Source organism: Rhinichthys klamathensis, unplaced genomic scaffold (genome assembly GCF_029890125.1).
Source record: "Rhinichthys klamathensis goyatoka isolate OS25496 unplaced genomic scaffold, OSU_Roscu_1.1 h1tg000040l_1, whole genome shotgun sequence".
NCBI classification, from domain to species: Eukaryota; Metazoa; Chordata; class Actinopteri; order Cypriniformes; family Leuciscidae; genus Rhinichthys; species Rhinichthys klamathensis.
The window spans coordinates 5089846-5114103 of record NW_026606587.1 but is presented as its reverse complement, the minus strand read 5'-3'; the positions used below and the strand labels follow the sequence as shown (position 1 = coordinate 5114103).

Genomic DNA, 24258 nt, shown 5'->3' with positions numbered 1-24258 from the left:
TATGGGTAATTCATGTATGCTTTGTACAGCAGTAGTACTTGTGTCGTCGAACTGTTGTATAAACTGCTTTACACCGCCCCCTATAGTTAAGGAGGGACAGCGCAGCTGCAGACAGTACAGGTTTGTACAGCCGCAGCATGTCTTATACTTGCTCACAGCAGTGTGTTGTGTAAGTGTTTTGGAAGTAGCAAGTCCCGTACTTATAATAACCAACCAGCAATAACCAACAGCAGCAGCAGCAGCAGAGTAACAGATCTATTTCGCCAAGACCAAACATATCAACATTGTCATATCCATTATCATGCCAAACATTCAGAGAGTTGTAATTTTTAAATGTATTTTATTCCTGTGAAGCTGAATTTTCAGCAGCCATTCCATTACTCCAGTCTTCAGTCCCACATGACTCTTCGGAAATCATTCTAATATTCTAATTTGATGCTCAACGAAACATTTCTTATCATTGTTTCGTGTTCTGCTGCTTAATATTTTTTGTTGATCTTTTTTTTCGGGGTCCTTTGATGAATTTGAAAGTGTAAAAGAACAGCATTTCTTTAAAATAGAAATCTATTGCAACATGTCACTTTTGATCAATTTAATACATCATTGTTGAATAAACGTACTGATTTTATGTAATACTCTTTTGAAAGGCAGTGTATTAAAGGACTAAGACTGATCGGTTTAAGGACAGAAATCTACAATAAATCATTATTTTATTTCTGAATAATATTTTTCTCTGTGAATCTTAATGTTTATCTTTGTATTCATTTTGCTCTTCAGAGGGTCCGTTGGAGCTGCACACGTTGTCTCTGTTACCCTCGCTGCGGCAGGTCGTGTTTAAGGGGGACAGGCTGCCTTTTCATTGCACTGCTTCCCTGGTTGACAAAGTCACTACCCTTCACTGGCGACACAACAGTCAGCCTGTCACCAGTGACCCTACGAATGGGGTTCATTTAGAAGAGAGTGTACAACATGACTGCACATTCATCACCAGGTAAAACATACAGAGATGAACCTGTTTGGTTACATAGGGTGTGTTCAGACTTGGCATGTTTGGTTCGATTAAAACGAACCCTAGTGCGATTGGTCTGTTAATGCGGTTCATTTGAATAAGTGTGAACACTGCCATCTGAATTGGTCCTTTGGTCCGAACCAGGCCCGGATTGGCTAATCGGGAGCACCGGGAGAATTCCCGGTGGGCCGGTCTGTTTTATTGGCCAGGAGGGCCGGTGTTGTCATGGCACTGGGTTGAATGCTTTATATAGGCTCCAGTCACAGCTTTCTGAGTGTATAATGAACGTTGTGAAATAATTGCCTAATATTAACTCTAATTTGGTGCTGCAATGATTTGCATATCGCGACGATAACCGACCTCATAATCTGAGCTGCTTCAGTATTCAAACACCGCTCGTCGGCAATGGCAAAATGTTTGAGATGACCGATCAAAGTAAGCGGGATTTATCTTCACAGAAGCGCGAGCCGCGGCCGCGCGCCAATCCCAACGCGACGCTTCACGAGATAAGATGCATGTGGCTAAACTAAACAGCTGTTTTAATTACGAAAGAAGTTTTAAACGACCGAAAGAAATAATCCGTTTGTGAAGACTGTATCAATCAAAACTCAGCTTCGGGAAGGGGAGATTTACAGATAACCTATAAGATAAAGAGACTGCAGAGAAGAAGAATGAGAGAAGATGGAGATGAGAAATGAGAGCAGGTAGAGGAATAGCCTATTGCATAGGCTACTGTGCCCAGAATGAGAATAACTTTATTACAATGGATTCCTATTTAACACAGACATACATATGTTCTTTGCCAATGATGATCATCAGTGTAAAAATAAGCTCAATTTAACAACACAATCACCTATATATATAGGGCTAATATATTGCTATTGTTATTGTATAAATTTAGATATTTGTATACCTCGAATGTGTTTATATTTCCCCATATCAGCACTGGGACTTTTCACTGTTTGTATTACTTCACTTGTCTGGGTGGGCATATGCCCCCGAACCCCCAGCAAGATCACTTTTTGGACCTTTGGATAAAAATTTTTTATATATTTTTTTAAATACAATGAATGACAAGGCTGTACAGAACACTGCACTATTGCAGACTTATAGCTATACTGAGGTTTCAATTACATTATTTTAATATAGTCAGACGGGAACTAAAGTGGGCCGGTCTAAGGCATGAAACTCCAGGGCTGAAAATGAGTCCCACTCCGGCCCTGGTCCGAACCAAATACAATGTTGATCTTTTTTAGTTTGGTGTGGTTCGCTTTCACACTGCCTTTTATGCAAAGTAAACCAAAATTTGTAAACAAAACCATACGTGTGCTAAGGTCATCCATTCATTGGACAGAAATTCGAACCGTAACAGAGTTCATGCAAGTGCATTTAGCCCAGAACACAGCTTTGTTTTGGATGTTTGGTAAGTTCCGTCATGAAATATACGTAATTAAAGCTGACTAATCAGGTTGTGAAGATATCCCTATGCCTTTAGGTTGGGTATCTTTAGTCTCAGTGTTAAAATGCCAATGTGAACGCTAAGCGGACCAGGTTTAAATGCCCCCCCCCCCCCCCCCCCCCCCCCGGACCAAACGAACCAAGCAAACCGAACTACAAGTGTGAACACACCCATGTACACACCTTTTTTTTTTTTTTTTTTTTAAGAATTCTTATGCTCACCAAGGCTACATTTATGTGATCAAAATAACAATACAAATAGTAATATTGTGAAATATCTTTACAATTTAAAATAACTAATTTCTACTTTAACATATTTTTAAATATCATTATTCCTGTGATGGCAAAGCTGAATTTTCTGCATTATTATTCCAGTCTTCAGTGTCACATGATCCTTCAGAAATCATTTGAATATGGTGATTTTGATGCTTAAGAAACATTTCTTATTATTATCAATATTGGAAACATTGTTGTGCTGCCTAATATGTTTGTGCGAAATGGGATGAAAAGATGTTGAAATATAATTACAACAATAGTACTGAATTCCATTGAACTGAAGAGAATAGTGGATTACATTAAGTTCATGAGTCAAAAAACAATCTAATATACAGTACTCTTAAGTAACAGCAGATCATTCTGTTGATCTTTTAGTGAGCTGATCCTGTCAAATGTCCACGTTGAAGCGAGTGGTGAGTGGGAGTGTGTGGTGTCCACGGGCCGTGGGAACACCTCACGCAGTGTGGAGATAGTGGTGCTGGAGAACAGCGCCTCCTTCTGTCCGGAGCAGAGAGTGACCAACAACCGAGGGGAGTTCAGGTGAGGGAGGTGTCCTACAGCTTTACATGTGGCTAAATAACGCTTATCTTATGACAAAATGTCAACTGTCCCCTTTTTGGCTTCAGGTGGCCTAGAACTCTAGCTGGCATCACCTCCTACCAGTACTGTCTGCATCTGCGCTATCCCTCCTTAACTATAGGGGGTGGTGTGGAGCAGAAGAAGGCTTCACGAAACTGTGACCGCTCTGGACGCTGGGAGGAGGGAGACTACTCTCAGTGCCCATATACTAATGACATCACACGGGTCCTACACACCTTCATACTGGTTAGTGCAGAGTCTTGTATTTTAAAAGAAATATTTATTCAAATGTGGAACAAATTACTAAAATGTAAATCCAGTAAAACTTCCCCTTGTGAAAAAACGTACACTTTAGCATACTTAAAAAAAAAAGAGTATTCATTACAGAAATATTATAATTTACAGGAATTTACTTAAAAGCAAACTTTTTTTCAATTAAAGAAAATGCATTATTGTTTAAATTTATATTAAATGCAGTCAGTTGAACTTTTGAGTGCTTTCTGACCACTTAAGTAGGACGTAATGCAAGTACATTTTTATAATTAATTTCATAATTATTTATGTTGTTTTGAATTATGGTTAAAGTATACTGCCTAATGTACTGACAAGCATTTATGGTAAACTAAAAATATTTAATTAATATAATATTTTCTGCAAGTACAGTGTTTTAAAGTGTATACTTCTAAGATTTGAGGTAGTCCCAGTTGTGCTGTGAAACAAGAAAATGTATATATATACAGTATATCATTTTAAATGATATTGTCAGCAGAATTGTTGAGTGAAAAGTTGAACTAAAAAATATGCATGAGTTTGAGAAAGGCTTAGTATTTGATTTATCGCCTCTTTGCTTTAATGAAAGCAGCCTCAAGCTCATGAACTCCATAAGTTTGTGTTAAACCTAGTGATCATGAGCATGGTTTAAGAATGAATGTTTCCCCTATAATAGACATAATAACCATACAATGATTATCTGCTGTCAAATAATGCAATACTTTTTTTTGTTAATTCTGTCCTCCTCACTCAGATGCCCATCAACTCCTCCAACGCTGTGACTCTGGCGCACCAGGTGCGATCATACACTCTGGAGGCCGCCGGTTTCACTGACACGGTGGATGTTCTTTGTGTGGCTCAGATGATGCACAAATTCAAGGACTATATAACAGAACTGCGTGAGGTTAGTAGAAGATGGTATTCAGCAGTGTACATATTGCACCGTGCATTTTTGTCCTTACATACACATGCGCTCCTTCGTCCCAGCTGTCTGAGGTGCTGGTTGAAATGGGCAGTAACCTGATGCAGGTAGATGACCAGATCCTGGCTCGGGCCCAGAGAGAGGAAAGAGCCTGCAGTTCAGTCGTCCACACACTGGAGACTCTCGCCTGGCCTCAGCTGCACTCACACGCACAGGACCTTTCCAAAGTACGTCAGCTTCATATTATTACTATTTCAACAAAGATTGTTTTTTTGACATTTCAATTCATCAAAGAATCCTGAAAAAATGCATCATGGTTTCCACAAAAATATATTAAGCAATACAACTGTTTTCAACATTGATAATATTAAAGGGGTAGTTCACCCAAAAATGAAAATGACCCCATGATTTACTCACCCTCAAGCCATCCAAGTGTATATGACATTCTTCTTTCAGACGAATACAATCAGAGTTATATAAAAAAATGTCCTGGCTCTTCCAAGCTTTATTATGGCAGTGAATGGCCGGTTTCTGTTTTGAAGTCCATAAAAGTGCATCCATCCATGATAAAAGTGCTCCACACAGCTCTGGGGGGTTGATAAAGGCCTTCTGAAGTGAAGCGATGAGTTCGTGTAAGAAAAATATCCATATTTATAACTTTATCGTCTAAAATGGGTAGCTTCCGGCAGACAGCCGTACGCATCGATTTACGACGAAAGAGTGACTTCTGACCTGGATGCCAGCCCGAACCCCGCCCACAAAATTTTTTGGTCGGGAAGTTCGGTCTGGACTCGATCCATTGAAGAGTAATTATGATCGGTTCAGAATTAGTCGGGCCAATCAAATTGCCAGAGCGGGCTTTATACGTTGATGGACAGATGATCTGCAGTCACGTAATCATCACGTTATCAAAGAGCGCTTGGGTTGAACTGGTTTCCCTCAGAGATGACTGCAGCTGGAGAACTGAGATGTATAGATTCCGCTATTGCGTCTGTTGTAAAAGTAATCGACAGCGCATTAACTTTAAAAGACGAACAGAGAACTGCAATCAAGGCATTTGTCGATCGGAAAGATGTGTTTGCCGTCCTTTCTACAGGATTCGGCAAAAGTTTATTTTATCAGCTGGCTCCGATGGTCGCTAAGAAGATGGGACGCAATGAACACCCTGTGGTCGTTGTGGTTTCTCCTTTGGTCGCACTCATGGAGGACCAAGTAAAACACTCATTATTTTACTACTTCTTCCAGTGTGCGTGCAGTTGAGTTCTATTGACAACTTTGTGTAGCTCATAAAAAAAAAAACCACTTACTGCGTTGCTCTGATTGGTTGTAGGTCTATCCAATTGAGTGCAGAGTTTTTTTTTTTTTTTTCTGGTTCGGTTAAGACATGCCTCATAATCAAAGCCCTATGGAGCAGTATCAGACTCACATTCTGACTAGAATATGAGTATGACGAAGTCAGGCTAACCTGACGCATGATGCATTGATGAATGCGGAAGCGCAGAGAATAGAGCAAAACAAAATACAAGTCAAGAATTAGAAGTCTAAAATGAGAATCTTTAAAGAGAAATGTCAGAGAAGCTTGAGTTTGTTGCCCAGCCCTGTTTGTTTGAACCGCGAGAGGCGTCAAAGCTTACGCTACTTCTACATCCTACATCGTCAAGTGTTACTCTTTTGGCGTAAGTCGACTTGAGTAGGCCGTCTGCCGGAAGCTAGTTATTTTAGTCTATAAAGTTTTAAATATGGATATTTTTTAGGGCTGTCAAACGATTAATCACGATTAATCGCATCCAAAATAAAAGTTTGTGTTTACATAATATATGTGTTTGTACTGTGTATAATTATTTTGTATATAAATGCACACATGTATATATTTAGGAAAAATATGTTATTTATATATAAAATGTTTATATTTATATAAAATATACATTATATATAGGCTACATTCAGTCTATATACAGTATATACATGCAAATATTTCTTAAATACACATGTATGTGTAGGTATTTATGTATTAAAAATAATTATACACAGTACACACACATATATTATGTAAACACAAACTTTTAATTTGGATGCGATTAATCGCGATTAATCGTTTGACAGCCCTAATATTTTTCTTACACGAACTCATCGCTTCGCTTCAGAAGGCCTTTATTAACCCCCCAGAGCCGTGTGGAGCACTTTTATCATGGATGGATGCACTTTTATGGACTTCAAAACAGAAACCGGCCATTCACTGCCATTATGAAGTTTGGAAGAGCCAGGACATTTTTTATATAACTCTGGTTGTATTCGTCTGAAAGAAGAATGTCATATACACTTGGATGGCTTGAGGGTGAGTAAATCATGAGAAAAATCATTTTAATTTTTGGGTGAACTATCCCTTTAAGAAATGATTATTGAGCACCAAAGCGTATTTCTACTTTCTTAGAATTCTCGTAACATTGTGATGGAGGCTCACATGATTCGCCCTGCTCATTTTACTGGCATGAGCTGCACGGTCTATCAGAGACGAGAGGGGGCAGGAGGGAGCCAGGTGCATGATGGGATTGAATTTTCCCTTGAGCAGCAACTGCGATTTCGCTGCACCACAGGAACACACAACACCTCTCTGAACGCTTTCCATCTCAAGGTTTGTCACGTTTGCATATTTTGAGTTTTGTGTGTAGACCTAGTATATTTATCCAGTATGTCTGTGGAATATACATACTTTATGCACTATTTGTGCTGACAGACTTATTATACCTTTGAAAAAGAAGTTGCTTAATTGTATTGTAGTGTTCTTCAAATCTGTACTTGCAGATCATTAGTATTATTAAAAAATAAAAGGACACTTAAGTTTTTTAAATAATATTTAGTCATGCTTTACAGAAGTACACTTATTTTTATGTGTTGACTAACATACTAAACCTATGTAGAGTACTTGATTATACATTTCACTGTATTATACATGTAACTATATTACATTTAGTATATTTTATGTCAAACGGGAACCATACGGGAACGTTAGGGGAACGTTCTGTGTTTGCTGGGATAACGTGAGGTCGTATTTATTTTTTAACGTGCGAAAATTTCGGATGCGAATTTCGGACTCAGTGTGCAATGGCCTTTAGGGGTAATTATTAAAATTACATATAAACCTACTTAAGTGCTTCAAAAAAGCCCTCTTAAGTTCAATTGCATATATAAATAGAAATTCACTTTCATGTAATAGCAAATAACATGCAATTTAGAAAAAACACATCTAAGTATATTCTTATAAAATCTAAAGTGTATTATATCCATAGTAAGCACTGTTTTTAAAAGTTTGCTATAGTGTGTTTTTTTTTTACAATGGGGAGCTTTTTTGGCGTTATAATTGTTTATTGCCATAATCATTGTTGTCTATATTGCTACTGCTGCTGTTTTATAAATCTAAAATTCCCTTAACCATGGTAAAATGACTGAAACGCAATGCCTCCAGTGCCTTTTTGCTTTAATAAACACCTCTGCCTTGCCCTCACATTGTATTTTTTCCCTTCTCTTTCTAGAATGCAGTGGCTCTTGCTTCAGTGTCTCTCCCTGCATCTCTTTTTCCTCCGAATGCTCCTCCTGACTGTAAGCTGCAGTTTGTGGCATTCCGCAATGGAAGATTCTTCCCATATACCAGCAATTTTACCGGGCCTTCGGACCTTGCCCGCAGACGTGGCGTCAACACGCCAGTTATCTATGTTGGCCTTGGTGGGTTGCCTTCACCTCAAACTTTCAAGGGATTCGAAACATTCATAAAATTTGAACAATGTTCTGAGTACTTGGTTGTATACTGATGTAGTACATGCATTTTGGGAGAAGACTAATATAATTCATCCTTGGATTTCAAAATCTACAATTCAATTTAGTAAATCCATCCATCTCATTTTCAGAAACAACTTTCCCTTCCTTTCAGATGGATGCAGCATGTGGAATCAGTCCGATCCCATTATTGTGTCTCTAAGACACACTTCACCTGGAAATTACCCTGTAGCTGCCCATTGGAGCTTGCAGGCGCTGGAGCATCATGGGAGTTGGAGTCTAGATGGCTGTCAGCTGGCCCGTAGCGATGCGTCCACCTCTACACTGCACTGCTCTGTGCTGAGCAATTATGCTGTACTACAGGTAACATTGTGACACCTTTATAAAATACTGATATTCCTAGGCTGTATTTATAGATAAGTTCCAAATAAAATATATAGTGTATATATGTAGTAGTATAGGTTGTACCAAAGAGTAGGCATTGTAATTTTTCTGCCTCTTAAGATACCTTGTTTTGGGCCAGGATCTCATTTACTTCATGGAGGATCCAAGAATAACAGTTCTGTAAAAATAATTCCGAGATGTCCAACAAAGCTAAATAAATGACAATGGACCCTTTTCTTAGAATGTGATGACGCGTTTCCACAGTTATCAACAAAAAAAATATTTACATTTTTTGAAATTTTATATAAATGTATAACGCTTTGCGTCATCTTATATTGGCAGTAAATTACAGAGAAAGAAAAAAAGACAAATTAACACTGGGAAAATTCTCTTCTTCCTGCTGTAATCAATCTCTCTATGTATTTTTTTCTTTTGCCATTGGAGCAAATGGGAATACAAAAATTATATTTCCTGTCGTCTCCCATTCACCACTATAGAAGTTTACCCAACTACGATGGCTTTTGCTTCTGAGAACTCTGGAAATATGAAAAGGCCCCATTTTACACTTGATATTTTAATATTTCATTCAGTACTGAAAAGTATCAATCAAATTGTTCAATCAAATTAAAAATGGATTATATTACCCAATATTTGTGTTTTCCATATATTTTTATGTGTGTCAGTAATCTAATATGCTAACACCAAACTCAACTGTAATCTGTCTTCCATTCAAAGCACTGAATGAGTGATACATTGGGTTGCTTTTATGTAGAACATTTCAAATCACTCAACTATGAGGTTTGATGACAGTTATGATGTTGCCTAGAAATGTAGGAAGTAGACAGCGAGGCAGCTGGGTGTTTGAAACGGACACCAATACAATGAAATGAAAAATCTGAAATGTCAATTTTATTATTACTCGGTTTTGCAAAGTATGTCAGCTTATTGATTAGTAGCCCTGTTGTAGAAAGTCTTACAAAGATAATGAGCTCCTCTAACTTGCCCACCCTTAGAAGAGATATAGACAATTCTTTACTTAGAAAGGACAGATCTCCCATTACAAACCGATACTTTACACTACATTTCGTTAGCACTATTTTAAATTTATGTTCCCTATGTGCATTCTATACTTATTATGGTAATTGCAATAACTGGGTAATAACTAGGTACTAACCCTGAACCTACCCCTAAACCTACTGTAACCTTAACCCCTGTAGTTACCTTACATTACTGAGAACTTTCTTAGGTAAGTACACTGTAAGTACTAAATAAGTGCAGATACTGTAAAAATGTGCAACCCACATTTCTTCATCCTGACATGCGTCAAAGGATTTTAACCCTCTGGGGACCAAGGGTTTTTTGGGGCCCTTGGGATGTTTTGACATGCACTGACATTTGTGCTTTTTTCAGTTATTTATAAACATGTTATTGGCAAAGGTGTAAATTCACTCTATATAGCACAAACGGGGCTACCATAATCTGTGAATAACATGTATGTACATGTTTGTATTTTTGAGAGAATATTATTTATGCATGGTTATTGAAAAACTTAAAAATAAAAGTTTCTGAAATAAGGCCACAAAACACATATTGATTATTTCTTCACAAGACTTTTGAAAATTGTATCACATAGTCTACAATATTTGCTCCAAAACTATGTGAGAATCATCCTGACTACTCATTCAGATAAGTCAATAAAGTCTTTTAGAATGTGTATGACGTGTTTAGTGTGAGAAAGCTTTATGCGAGGAGGCATGATCTCTCATTAATATGTATGGCATTTCACACCTGAGAAAGACAAAGACCCTCCCATAATGGCCCTATTAGGTGCTATCAGGCCCCATTACGAGGAGCCTTGCACAAAGAATGAGGAGATTTAAAAAAGAATGGCTTTTAGATTGTTTGGATTTATTTACAACACAACATAATCCAAAGATACACAACAAAGGACAAAAAAGCACATTAGTAAACACACTGATCTAAAAACAGAGGCTTGCGCAGTCACACAGCATTGTCCCATTCCTGAAACATAGTACATACCTGTCATTTCCAAGGTGTTTGATTTTTCGTTTTACAGTCTCCTGTGAATGTTGAAGTCAGCAGGACTGATATCAAGAGAAACTATATGGCTGCACGATTTGGGCATGCATTGTAGATTATTTTTAATTATAGGCTATATATATATATATATATATATATATATATATATATATATATATATACACACACACACTGCTTAGAATTAGAAGTGAACACACCCATGCTAAAGTTGACTAAAAAGAGGAATAAAAAATCTTAATGCCTTAATTAAAAAATGAGGAAAACTCTAACCTTTAGGGACGTGAATAATGTCCCTGAATTCTTTGTGAATGAATAATGTATCGCAAATAATTAAATGTTCTTCTTTAAAATACAGGGTGCATACGTCTGGACACTTCTATCCCCAGAAACTCCTAACAAAAGCTGATGTCTTTATTTTGAAGCTTATTTGAAGCTTATTTGAAGCTTATTTCATTTGAAAAAATTTATCCAAAACTAGTCAACGAAATTTTGTCTTTAATTTCGACTGTAACAGTGCGTATATGTGCGTTCATTCATTCATTTACACACACACACAGAGAGAAATATGATTCACATTTAAACAGTATGCTATTTGTCCGTTTACAGACACTAACGTTATTCTATCTCGCGATTAGAACAAAGCACAACCATAAAACACTTACACTTCTCAGCTGAATCTGTTGGTCCTCCTCAAAGTGAAAATAAACCAGCACTTCTGTATTAAATGTCCCAGGATTATTCCTCATATCCGCGCAAGACGAATCTTAATCTGACTAAAAAATATAGTGCGTTTACAGCATTTGCCTGGGGGCGTTTATCTATTTTGCAAATGGCCTCAACACATTCTCTTATGAATAGCGCGCTCTGCGAGTGGGTGTGAACAAATTAACGATAATGAGCTGAGACAGGAGAAACTGTACTTCTCTTTAGTTTCAGACAGATTACATTGCAAGATAATATTTGTTTTAAATGTGAATTGTTTTATTTAAAAGTAGAAATTTAAAGCGTTCTTTAGACGTATGTTTCATGTTTGTATGATAAGTATTAGCGGAGATTCCGTTCATTTTCCAGACATGTTTCAGAAAGATTTTTGCGGAGACAGAGTGAGCTGAAAGCGCACCCTGTTTATTTTATTTATTTAAAAATAAAACACAAGGTTTTGATGTTAATGTGAGTGTACACAAAAAAAGAAGACCCTCTATAGTTTATAATCATGTATTGATTTTATTTATATGACCATAAATGACAGAGTATTTTAAGTCTATGTTGCTGCTATGTGAAAAAAAACCCAGCAAAACGCGTGGGCGCGTTCTTGGTCCCCAGAGGGTTAATGTTCAGATAGGTCCTATTGAGTGTTATTGAGAAAACTGTATGAATAATATTTGATAGATCGGTTTGCTTGGCACTGAAGAACCCATGATTCACAGTACTGACATTAGAGCAATTTCTCTGAAACTTTTTTATGATGATTTTAAGGTGTTCTTGTTATAGTGTAATTAGACATTTAAGTATGAGTTATATTAATTAGTTATTTTACTTTAGGGTTAGGTTTAGTATTAGGGTTTGGTTTAGAGCTTGTCACATGCAATTATGCATACTTTATAGTTATTAGTATCTGGATTTATAAAAATGTTGACACTGTAAAATCAATGCTGTATTTAAATGACTATAATTACAAATTGTATCCCTATAAATCAGATAGATAGATAGATAGATAGATAGATAGATAGATAGATAGATAGATAGATAGATAGATAGATAGATAGATAGATAGATAGATAGATAGATAGATTTTCTCACACTTTTTTGAGAGTCCTCGAGGTGTAGATACGCAATAAAGTTAAAAGGGTTGAATGTTTCAAAATATTCTCACCATTTCCTCAATATTTATCAATACCAATATTGGTCAATATTTCAGGAGATGCCAGATTTCCCAGGTGCACCTTCAGTTCCAGTGGAAGTGCTTCATCCAGTAATCTACACGTGCACCGCAGTGCTACTCCTGTGTCTCTTCACCATCATCATCACCTATATACTGCATCACAGGTATTTCTCTCACCTTGTTAAAAATGAACACAGCCAAAAACTAAAAGAAAAAGTCTTGCAAACTGTTGCCACACGGTAGTAAGCACACAATTCTCTATAATGTTGCTATCTGATTTGTTATTACTGGAATAGCCAAATCTGTTAATTAAAATCGGACATAAAAGAAGCTTTCTTTGCCATCAGCTCTATCAGAATAACAAGGAAGAGTTGGCACACCCTCCTGAACACTAGTTTCCACATCGCAATGACGTCCGCAGTATTTGCTGGAGGCATCACTCTGACCGGCTACCCAATTGTATGCCAGGCAGTAAGTTTCCATTTCTCTTACATAATAATGCTTTATTTTACTATAGGCCACTTTTCCTGCAGCTTTTTCAAGGTCACTTCACAAACACATAAGAAGTGAACACGCTTTTGAGTCACAAATGCAACTGGCAAACAAGAGGTCGAGGTGATATTGTGGAGATTCAGTGCGAGTGATTTCCAGTTTTACAGTGCAAAAATGCACAAAACTTAAAATAGTAAGCATTATATACAGTAAAAAGGAACATAAACATTCAAAAACTAAATGATTAGCTTTTATGTGGCATTGTATACTCTTAGAAAAAATGGGTTTCTATATAGAACTTTAGGGTTTTTGACCCTAAATGAGAAGAAATGTCTTAAAAGATTGCATAATGCTTTCATGTTTAACATTTTATTTACAATTTTTTTGTGATAAAGTAAGTTTACGAGCTTAACGTTAAAAATGAATTAAAACAGAATGAATTCAAACAAAATCAATACAATTATCCCATGATGGGAAACCCTAAAATGTTCTATGCCTGGCAAGAACCCTTTAAGGTTCTATATAGAACCTTTTCTTCTAAAGGCCCTGACACACCAAGCCGCCGGGCTGTCATTGAACGTTGGTCAGCCCAGTTTTTGTGGCGTGTTCCACACCGTCTGCCCTAGTTGGACATCATCGGGGGTATTTTGGCCGATTGGGCATGTTGAATCGGTGAGAGAGAGAACTCTGATTGGCTGTTTAGCTTAGCGAACCAGAATAAAAGGGAAAGTGATGAAAGCGAACAAAGAAGTCAAGATGGCACAGACATCATACCCTACCTTTCCAATGCACGAATATTTTCATAATAGCATGAGTCGCCTAGAATGAAGAAACTGATCAGCATGATTGATATTCAAAATGGTAATGATATATCTGCAGTCCTAGTTTCAGTTTCACTTTTTGAATGACAAACATGAACTATTGGTTCCTGCTGATATAGACGGTTATTTCCTTACACCAGGCGCAGAACGCACATGACAGTTGACTAGTCGTTTTGGTGTGTTCAAACACAGCCTTAAGTGTGTCACGGCCTTATTAATATATTATCTCAAAAATGTTTATTTTTTCTATGCGCTAACATCTTGTTGCTTTACTTGTGTTACTCATGTATGTGTATGTTTGTGTCAGGTGGGGATTGTTCTTCACTACTCTTCTCTGTCCACTTTGTTATGGATCGGTGTTAGCGCCAGGGTAATATATAAAGAAGCTTTATTGAGGACTCCACAACAAGTAGAAGGCGAGACTGCTGTACAACCAACCCAGCGGCCCATGCTCAGGTCAGTCAAGTCATCATGGAGGGTTGGGAGCATTCAATGAATAATAACCGGCTTGTTTTCCATAAGTTATCTTTTACAAGCACACTCAAACTCACAGATAGCTGGGTTTTTTTTCTCTATAATCTGGCCTCAGTGCCTATAAAACCCACGTTGAACAAAAATTCTTTGTAAACCAATCAATAGGCCCACATGGACTGTAATTGTTTTACATGAGGGCATGAGGTAATTTTAGCATTAAAAGGTGCAAATTGGACTTTTTATTGCTGTTCAAATCGGAAATGTCAGTGTTTTTGTCCAACCACCCATGAGATCATTCTAGGCTGAATTAACTCCTTTTAACAAACACAACTGGTGTCAGAATCAACATTCTTAATCATGAACATATTACTGTTCAAAAGGCTCGGTTAAGGTTTTATAATGTCTTTGGAACAGGTACTCAACAAGGCTGCATTTTTTAATAAAAAACAGTAATATTGTGAAATATATTTACAATTTAAAATAACTATTAAATACATTTTAAAGTTTCATTTATAACTGTGATGCCAAAGCTGAATTTTCAGCATCATTACTCAAGTCTTCAGTGTCACATGATCCATCATCCTAATATGATAATTTAGTGTTCAAGGAAACATTTCTTACTATGCTGCTCACTATTTTTCTAGAAACCGTGATACATTTTAATTTTCAGGATTTGTATGATAGAAAGTTCAAAAGAAAAGCATTCATTTGAAATATTAATCTTTTAAAATTACAAATTTAACATTAGAAATGCCATTATGGCCATGGTAGTGTATGTTCATTAATGTGTTTCCATTACATATCACATTCACATTATATTACTAAAGCTAAAAATGGTCAAATTAAACATTTCCCTTTTTTGTGTTTTCAGTTAATCCTCGATTAGTAAGGTAACAGCTTAGAATACAAGTTTAGCATAGTTCTAAGTGGTTAAAAAAGCTCTTTTGATTAGATATACGTATATCCTAACACACTACGGGCCAGGTTTACTAAACAGGGCGAATTAGTGTGCGAGAGCAATCCCGTAAAAAAAGCACAGATGGGAGTGGAAAGTTTTTGCGGCTGATCTACTGACGACACACAAATTAAAGAACACAAAACACAATTAGCGTCTGGTTTAAGACACTTTTTTGGGCGGTAAATAATTGCGCAAATACCAAAATAATGCAAACGGCAAATAATTGCGCAAATTGACTAGTGCAAACCTTAGTAAATCACCTTGCGTGATTCATTTAAATACTCTCCTCCCATAAATGTTGCGTCTGAAAGGGAAACAATGCATATGCAATAAAATCAGCCGCAAAAATAACCCTGTCCACGCCTTTTCAGAGCTAATTTTCACTGCGTGTCTTTAGTAAATCCTGACAGTAGTTTTTTAATACCAAAAGAGGGCCCCAATCTGACCCTACGTTTTGATCAGGTATTGAGGAAAGTGTGTAGGATTTAGCAGAGGGATGGGATCTTGACACACAACAGAATCCCTTGTCCCTGGTATTTTACAACGGACAAGCCATACAAATATGTCTTTTACATTCAACGTTCATCCTAAGAAACAGTTACTGTTCGAAAGCCTCTTGAATAACTGCTGTTGTACCAGTATGAACATAACATAAGATAATAACATTAAAAGTTCCTTCCTGTCATCATCATCAAAGGAAATGTATGGGTTCCATCGGAGCTCTTGCAGTATTCAGAGTAATTGTCATATCTCAAATTGGTCGTAAAACATTGGCAGTTTTATGTGCAAACGTCTTATTGAATGAGCACTTCCTGAGAAGAAACTATTGATAAGCATGTACAGGAGGAAAATGGGCGTTTGAGAGTAACTGAATGGACCACCATGATGTAAAAAAAACTGCCTAATCAAAGACCATCATTGTTCAGATAAAAGCTGATTCCCATCTGCTTTTATGGAGAGTCAGACAGAGGAAAGAGAGCACAAATGGGGGGAATGGGAAAAGATTAAAGTGGACAGAGTTGTAAATCAAATGAGCGGTAGGACTAGTTAAGGCCAACGTTCACATGTCCTCAAAGACATGCATGCAAATATATTCATTCTCTCTAGTCTGTGTTCTCTGTTTTTACCCCAGACCTCCATGCTCTCCACATCCCCTAGGGAGGTCTGGCCAGATCCCACGCCTGCCTCCTGGGACAAATCTTGTTATTTTTCCTCTCCCTCCTTCACTGTCTGGAGCCCAGACTCAGCTCTTCATTGACAGACAGTGTCACAGAACTAACCTAATGTATAGACCACACAAATTTATTTTACGGCAAGCAAAGGGAACATCTGTAGCAAATATAACAGACAGCAGTGTTACCGTATGTCCATTTAAAATTGTTAGCAACTTTTTGTATCTGATTATTAAAGGGATAGTTCACTCAAAAATGAAAATTCTGTCATCATTTACTCACCCTCAAGTTCTTCCAAACCTGTATGTAGTTACACGTTACTACATGTACTTACTATAGTAATAACAGTAAATTATGCATAATTACAACTAACCCTAAACCTAACCGTAACTCTAGTAAGTACACGTTAATTAATATTACTCGGTACTTATTTGAGTAAATACAATTTAACTACGTCACCTTAAAATAAAGTGTAACCGAATTTCTTTCTTCTGCTGAACACAAAAGAAGATATTTTGAAGAATGTGGGTAACCAAACAGTTGATGGGCCCCATTGACTTCCATAGTATAGAAAAAAAAAACTATGGAAGTATATAAGGACCATCAACTGTTTGGTTACAGACATTTAAATATCTTCTTTTGTGTTCAGCAGAAGAAATACATTCATACAGGTTTGGAACAACTTGAGGGTGAAGACATGATGACAGAATTTAATTTTTGGGTGACCTATTCCTTTAAGTTAAATTAAGTTAAGTTAGGGAACAACATCACCTGGGATTCGAACCCAGGTCTTCATGCTCACTGACAGTCTTAGACTTATAAAGAGCTAATATATATATATATATATATATATATATATATATAATTTTATGTGCATGACGCTTTGAAAACAGAACAGTAAACGAAAGATAGGCTGTCCCTCATTTAAAAAATATTTCTTAAATTATGTTTTTTTTATGATTAGTTATTTTACCATGGTTAGCATTTGCAAAATGGCCCCTAACCATCTTCTTTTCTTTATCTCTGTTTCTCTTGGCAGGTTTTATTTGATAGCTGGCGGTGTCCCACTCATCATATGTGGTATTACTGCAGCTGTAAACATCAATAACTATGGAGACAACATTCCTTAGTGAGTACTGTGTTTATAAACATTAGGAAAATTTGTTTGCTCACGTCTAGCTTTAGATGTTTATATCATCAACAGCCTACCTAGTGCTAAGATTAATACACTGATTCTTGAGATATAGGACAAAACACATCTATATATACTTTCAAATATAAATGAAATAGTCACTTAGTTTGATTGACTATATATATATTGTTTAAAAGTGGAATGCTTACACTAAATATTTGCTATTTCAGTACATACAGTATTTTGCCATGGATTCTGTCAGTGTTGAGTACCGATAATCAAGAATCTTTACAGCAGCACAACTCAAGCATTGTATCCAGTACTGGATCTAGGCTGCACTGAAATTAAAATGATTTCATTTCATTTTCACCATGTGATATTTTTGTTACAGATTTTATGGTGTTTTTGTCACATCGCAGTCTTACAGATAGTCTGGCGACACTTAATATAATAATAAAATGAAATCGACTGAGGTCATCCTCTTAGTTTTTTTATTAGCTTCTGTTCTTTCTCGAACTGTCTGATACTTGTTGCAGATTTATTACTCATGCTGGGCCGCTCCTTTACAGGCTCTTTAAAAAGTGTCTGTTTTTGTACAGAGCTTGCTTTGTGTTTTTGTTATTTGACTGATTACCGCCTTTGCACTCTCTGACCCTTTTCTCTGCTCTTGACCTTTCTGCAGCTGCTGGTTGGTATGGCAACCCAGTTTCGGGGCATTCTACATTCCAGCTGGATTGATCATTCTGGTGACCTGGATCTACTTCCTGTGCACTGTCTTCTGCCTGAGGCACCAAAACTTCCAGGAGTCCAAAGATCCTCCATGTTCCGCCTCAAACCCCTCAACCTTGCCAGAGAGTCAACCAGCACTCAGTGGCAGCACCAGTCTTCTCTCAACGGACTCTGTCGGCCCAGTGCATGCTGGGACGATAGTGGAGGACCAGTACTCATTGAAGGTCCAATGTTTGGCGCTGGTGGCGACACAGTTTGTGTTTTTGGGGCTGTGGTGCTGTGGCGCTATGGCCGTTTGGCACGTGGATAGAGAGCGGAAACTCTTCAGCTGCCTGTATGGAGGAACGGCTACCGGATTAGGGATCTTCTTGGTGCTCCATCACTGTTTCAAGCGTTTGGATGTCCAGGCAGCGTGGCTAGGGTGTTGCCCCGGGTACCGTCGCTCCCAACCCATGCCAGCCTATTCCCATCCCTGCACTGCCACTGTAGGCGTCCAGAGTGCCTCAGAAAGGGGCTCCCAAATTTTTGTAGGATGCCACCCACCGACGGATCCCAACAATTACTCTTCTTCTGCCAGGTCGTCATCTACTCAAAGTGGAACGACAAGCATTGCCGCTGGGCCTTGCAAACTCACCAACCTCCTCCAAGTGACGCAAGACAACGTGAACAATGCCACCCGGGCACCGACGGGAACTAATACCAACTCAAGCACAAACACGGAGAACAACAAACCGGCCAACAACCTGCTGCCCACTCTACTGCCTGTCCAGCAACCTCAAAGGAGGAAGGCTTGTAGTAGAACCAAGGGTGGCAATACCCAGTACCATCACAGAGGGGACGCTAGAGGGCACTACCGCCTCAAAGCTCTCAGAGCGGGTGGAGGAGGTAGCATGGGTGCTTTGGGACCCTCTGGGACAGAGCAATCAAACATCCACCTCCTACACAAACATGCTTCCAGCGAGAATGGAAGTCTACGGAATAGCCATTCAGAGAGCCAGAACGGCCTTCTGACCAATGGACGGCACCGAGGGGAGGGACTAGTGACAAGCCCTTCGGAAGGAAGTGATGGAGGTAGTAGCGGAAGTAGAAAACCTTTTCCACTGTTGCCTTCTGTGGCAAGTAGGGCCGCCATGCAGCAGAACGCTCAACGCCGTAGCGCTAGCAAAGACAATCTTAAAATGGCTGCCGCAACTGAGAAAGAGTCGAAGCGGAGCTCGTTCCCACTAAACGTGACATCAAATGTCACTGCGACGCCCTCATTGTCGACAGTTTCAGCACCAAATGGAACACTAAAGAGATCCGTGCTGGAACTGGACACTAGCGGAACTGACCAATCACAGGGTTCGGTTGGTATGAAGAGCAGGGTATGGAAGAGCGAGACAACTGTATAATAATGAACTGTGGTTAGAGTTGAAAGACTTTTGAAGGTTTCTTGAAGGTGTGACCTGATGCTAAGAGCCAAAGCATGGATTTCTTTCTCCACAACCCTGCTGAATAAACTACCTTAAAATGGTTTGCTGGTCTTAGTTGGTCTGTTGGCTGGTTTTAAGGGAATTTTGGACACTTTTTCCTCCCAACTAAACACCAGCTTAGCCAGGCCAGCTACACCAACTAACACGGGTAAACCAGCTTAGTAGTGTTGTAGAACTTAAGACCGGATGAGTCTGCCTCCATATTTTCATATGTTCTTGTCTCGGACACCAAAGCTGGTCTCGAGTACTACAACACTTCGACAAATCTGACATATCTGCTGTGTCTCTGGACTCCGGTCCTTGTGATTGTTCAGAATTGTTCAGACCCTCTTCAGGTCTCTGTCTCGACTTGGTCTGGTCTTGTCCAGTCACGAGTACTACAACACTGCAGGTTAAGCTGGTTTAAATTAGGGCTTTTTTATTAGCAGGGTAGAGAACCATTTGGCTCCTTTATTGATAAATCGCCTATATTTGTAAGTTTCAAAAGTGTTATGTGGTCTTGGAACCGTCCAACATGCAAAAAGCTAATGCTAAGCATGCTAATAAGGAGAGGTTATATGAAGAGTTATATATGAAGAAAGAGAAGGGGTGTGTATGCAAAACCTGACTCCTCTAAAAAGAGATTGGTGGAGGAGTTGGTGTGACAAAATATGCAGAATCATTTGGTGTGCTTTTGTTTGCTTGTAATACCACTTAATCTAACAAACTGTTTGAATGCAATGAATATTTTAATATCGAATATGGCAAGGGATATGAACCTAAAGTTCAGCTGTTTTGATCTTTATGTTTCTGACTATGCATATCGATCAGGATGGAGGACCGTGTGTTTGTTCCCTTAATTTGTTCCCTTTGTGTCTTTGTCTGTTGTGTTTTTATATAAGTTTTTCATGCTATTTCATTTACATGTCTGTAAGAATGTATATTTAGTGTTATGTTTGTATTGTTTGACTATTACAGTGTTAATTCAACTCTCTGGCACTAATAAGCAGCTCTTGGCATCAGTCCGACACAAATATAGAAAACAAACACTTGCCACAGATGAGCATCCATCCCTAACAATTCCTTCCATGTTAATTGGAGCTGGGAATGTCCTTCTTGTTCTTCTGATGTTGTTCAGCAGAACATGAGCTATTGGATTCAGTTTTTTTTAGAGAATAGGAACCATTTGGAAACCGTTGCTTCATAGTGCCCTCTATTGGTTCATTCCTGCCATTGATCAAATGCACTGATAATGAATGCTGTTGATGGACAAATTATATAAAAAAGTGATGGCTTCTTCAGATGCCACTCCAGAGTTACTAAGGGATTTGATAAGGAAGGGCAAGTGTTTGTTCATACATGTTCTGTTGTAGTACCATGTGTAACATGGGCTTTTTAGCACTTGGTTCAGGTTATGGAGATAGAATTTGACGTATTTTTTTTTATAAATAATAACATATTTATATTATACATATCAGTATTAATTTTTTGATGTAATTGTTGTTGTCATTATGCAATTTTGCGGAATCAGTATTTTACAGAGGATTGGTCTCTGTTTTTAGTCTAAAAGCACACCACGTCCAACACACTTTTTTTTAAGAACATTTTTGCTTCCAATCATTGTTCATCCCACACGTTTAGCAACAAGAATCACTCATCTCCCAGGAATTGTTAGTACTCCTTCTAAAGCACATGCAAGGTTTTGTTGTCGGATAGCAAGGAGTTTGTAACAAAAATAATTATTTAAATAGGTATTTTGTTTTTCAGCAGTGTTCAAATGACTTTTTCTCATGAAAGCGAATAATGGACACTCCCAACCAAAAGCCAAAGGCGAATTCAGGCCTTCGCACTGACTGTTTTTTCCCCAAGACCCATAAGCTATCAGAATCTGACTGTAGTGCCACTCTTTTTAGTAGAATTTCCCTCACATGATGACAGAGTCACAAGCAACATAATAGTACCTGTCTTTAGCTTACACTTTAAAATTGTATTCAGGGATGTTTGTATGCCAAAGAAGCTCACAGTTTAACCTTTAAAGATAATCTTATTTGATATTGTGTAGCCTCCCGTTTGTCTTTTACCCTTCAAGCCAGAAATCTCCCTTAAAACTGATAAATATTAAAATTCCACATATTTCTAAAGAACAAGTCCTCCCTTTTCCCAAAATCACAAGCATTTAACGTCATGATGACCCTTTTAAGATTAATGTAGGTTAAATGTTGATTATGAAGCCAGATATAAAGTGATCACCATCGTGTCATTATTACAGATTTTATGTGCTATGATTTCAGAAGTTTTGGGTGTCATTTGAAACTACAACAACAAAAAACCTAGTCAAATAATAAATGCAATTTGTGGTCTACTTAACGTTGGCCATGTGTATGTAATATGTGTTTTCTCTTAAAAAAAAAAAAAAGGAAATTTGGCTTGTTTGTGCATAATGGTTTCATGTGACATTGTGATATTTGCATGACCAATTTTCTTTGCCTCTGGGTAGGCCTAGCTTCTGAGGGTCAGTATAAATTCAGTGTTATCCTAATTATTATTGTTATTATTAAAATCTCATTTTCAATGTTCGAGATTACAATGGAAGCATGATTGTTTTGACTATTAACTCGAAGTATAAAAGGGAGATTTTAAAAATAACACGAGTATTTATATTTTTGTCACTCACTTCAATATGAAAATGATAACATTTTTGTATCGATTTCAGTAATATATTTCCTATAGATGTTAAGATTGTGCCTTACCAATGACCTGATGCAAAATAAAGGTTTGGGGAAAAAATGCCATAAGATCACAATTATTTTACTTGTTTTATTTTTATTTTTATGTTTCGGTATCATGTGATCTAAGTGAGAAAAGTCCCAAATTACCCGTCGTTTTCATTTGTCAATTACGTAACTTCAGTTTCTATGTAATATGTAAATCAGCATCCCCCACAAGAAATAAAGCCAATCAAAAGTGAGTCTTTTTTTTATTGACACAAGCATTATCCTATCAGAGTGTGGTACTTTAGAGATTGGGCGGGACAAACACTGAGACCCTCAATGAGAACTGAGTACTGACTAGACTGGCCTCGGCAGAAGATTTAAAGCCGGTCTGGAGCAAAGTCTGCTAATCTGAAACATGACTAATTGGCTTTAAAATGATTACTCACTGCTGTTTTCTATTTGTGTCCTTCTTCTTGAAGATATATAGTTCCCCCAAAAATGAAAAATGGTGAATCATTACTCACCCTCAAGTTGTTCCAAACCTGTATGAGTTTGTTTCTTCTGTTGAACACAAAAGAAGATATTTTAAAGGATTTGGTAATCAAACAGTTGATGGTAGGGGTGTAACGGTACACAAAAATCACGGTTCGGTACGTACCTCGGTTTTAAAGTCACGGTTCGGTACGTTTTCGATACAGCAAAAAGTAAGAAATGCCAGAGAAATTTCCTATTTGTTAAAAGAAAAAATATTTTTTAAATAAGTGAGTTTTCCTACATCTTGAAACTTTCAGGTTTATAAATGGGGGTCATCTTTGAAGGATGAACAAATAATGTTTTGGTCATCACATTAAAAATAACATTTAAATATACGAAGAGTTTAGATGCAAAAGCCATTTGAAATTTTCTTCTAGAATGATCATTTTTATCAAGCTTGTATATTTAAGTTCAGTAATTTCACTTAAATGGCAATGAAGATTGCCTATTAATTGTCATTTGAGTGAAATTACTGAACTTAAATGTACAAGCTTCATAAAAATGATCATTCTAGAAAATTTCAAATGGCACTTATAGAGGCTTTTGCATCTGAACTCTTCATATAGGCTATTTATTTATATAATATTTGAGTTTTGAAGTGCTGGACAAAGATGTGTGAAGTACTTGAAAGCATTTCACTATTCCAGCCAAACTGGTTACATTTAGTGTTACTATATTAAATCCATGGTGAATGTTGCTGGTCTGTGGACGTAAAGTATTAGTTCATTCACGGCACAATATTTCTCCTGGTGTCCACGTCAGCGCTGTTTGATCTAATAGAGATCTACGGTAATAACGGAGAAATGTGAATGCTTCTCACTAGATCTCGCAGCGATGTTATTACTTCAGTGGCGAACTCAAATGTTTTCTTTACTGGATCTCTTAGCGCTGTGTTGTAACGGTTGTAACAGTGTCGCTTGATCGAGATCGGCTCCCGCTGCACAGATGTTGCTGCTCTGCTCCGAACTGATAAACGATCCGTGAAGCACAATAGCGCAGTTTCGTTCCGCTTTCATTACGCTTGCCATTTGATGTTGCGCAACGTTGTGTCGGTCGCGCCAGCGCGAATTTTGTCGGTAGGAAAAATGGTCCAAGGAATCGTTCGGTTTGTATGCGTACCGAACCGGAAGCCTCGAACCGAAACGGTTCAATACGAATACATGTACCGT

General features: G+C 37.7%; 1 protein-coding gene across 1 annotated transcript in view; it reads left to right on the top strand.

Moving 5' to 3' along the window:
- Positions 1–20162, top strand: part of adgra2 (adhesion G protein-coupled receptor A2) — a 111245-nt gene extending 91083 nt beyond the window's left edge. Inside the window, exons 7-19 of the mRNA XM_056246673.1 lie at positions 778–991; positions 3119–3283; positions 3370–3568; positions 4347–4496; positions 4580–4741; positions 6946–7146; positions 8045–8234; positions 8440–8648; positions 12649–12776; positions 12960–13083; positions 14233–14381; positions 17569–17658; positions 18344–20162. Coding sequence (XP_056102648.1) covers positions 778–991; positions 3119–3283; positions 3370–3568; positions 4347–4496; positions 4580–4741; positions 6946–7146; positions 8045–8234; positions 8440–8648; positions 12649–12776; positions 12960–13083; positions 14233–14381; positions 17569–17658; positions 18344–19781 — 3419 coding nt within the window. The 3' untranslated portion in view covers positions 19782–20162. The remainder of the gene's footprint in view (positions 1–777; positions 992–3118; positions 3284–3369; positions 3569–4346; positions 4497–4579; positions 4742–6945; positions 7147–8044; positions 8235–8439; positions 8649–12648; positions 12777–12959; positions 13084–14232; positions 14382–17568; positions 17659–18343) is intronic.
- The last annotated feature ends 4096 nt before the right edge of the window (positions 20163–24258 follow it).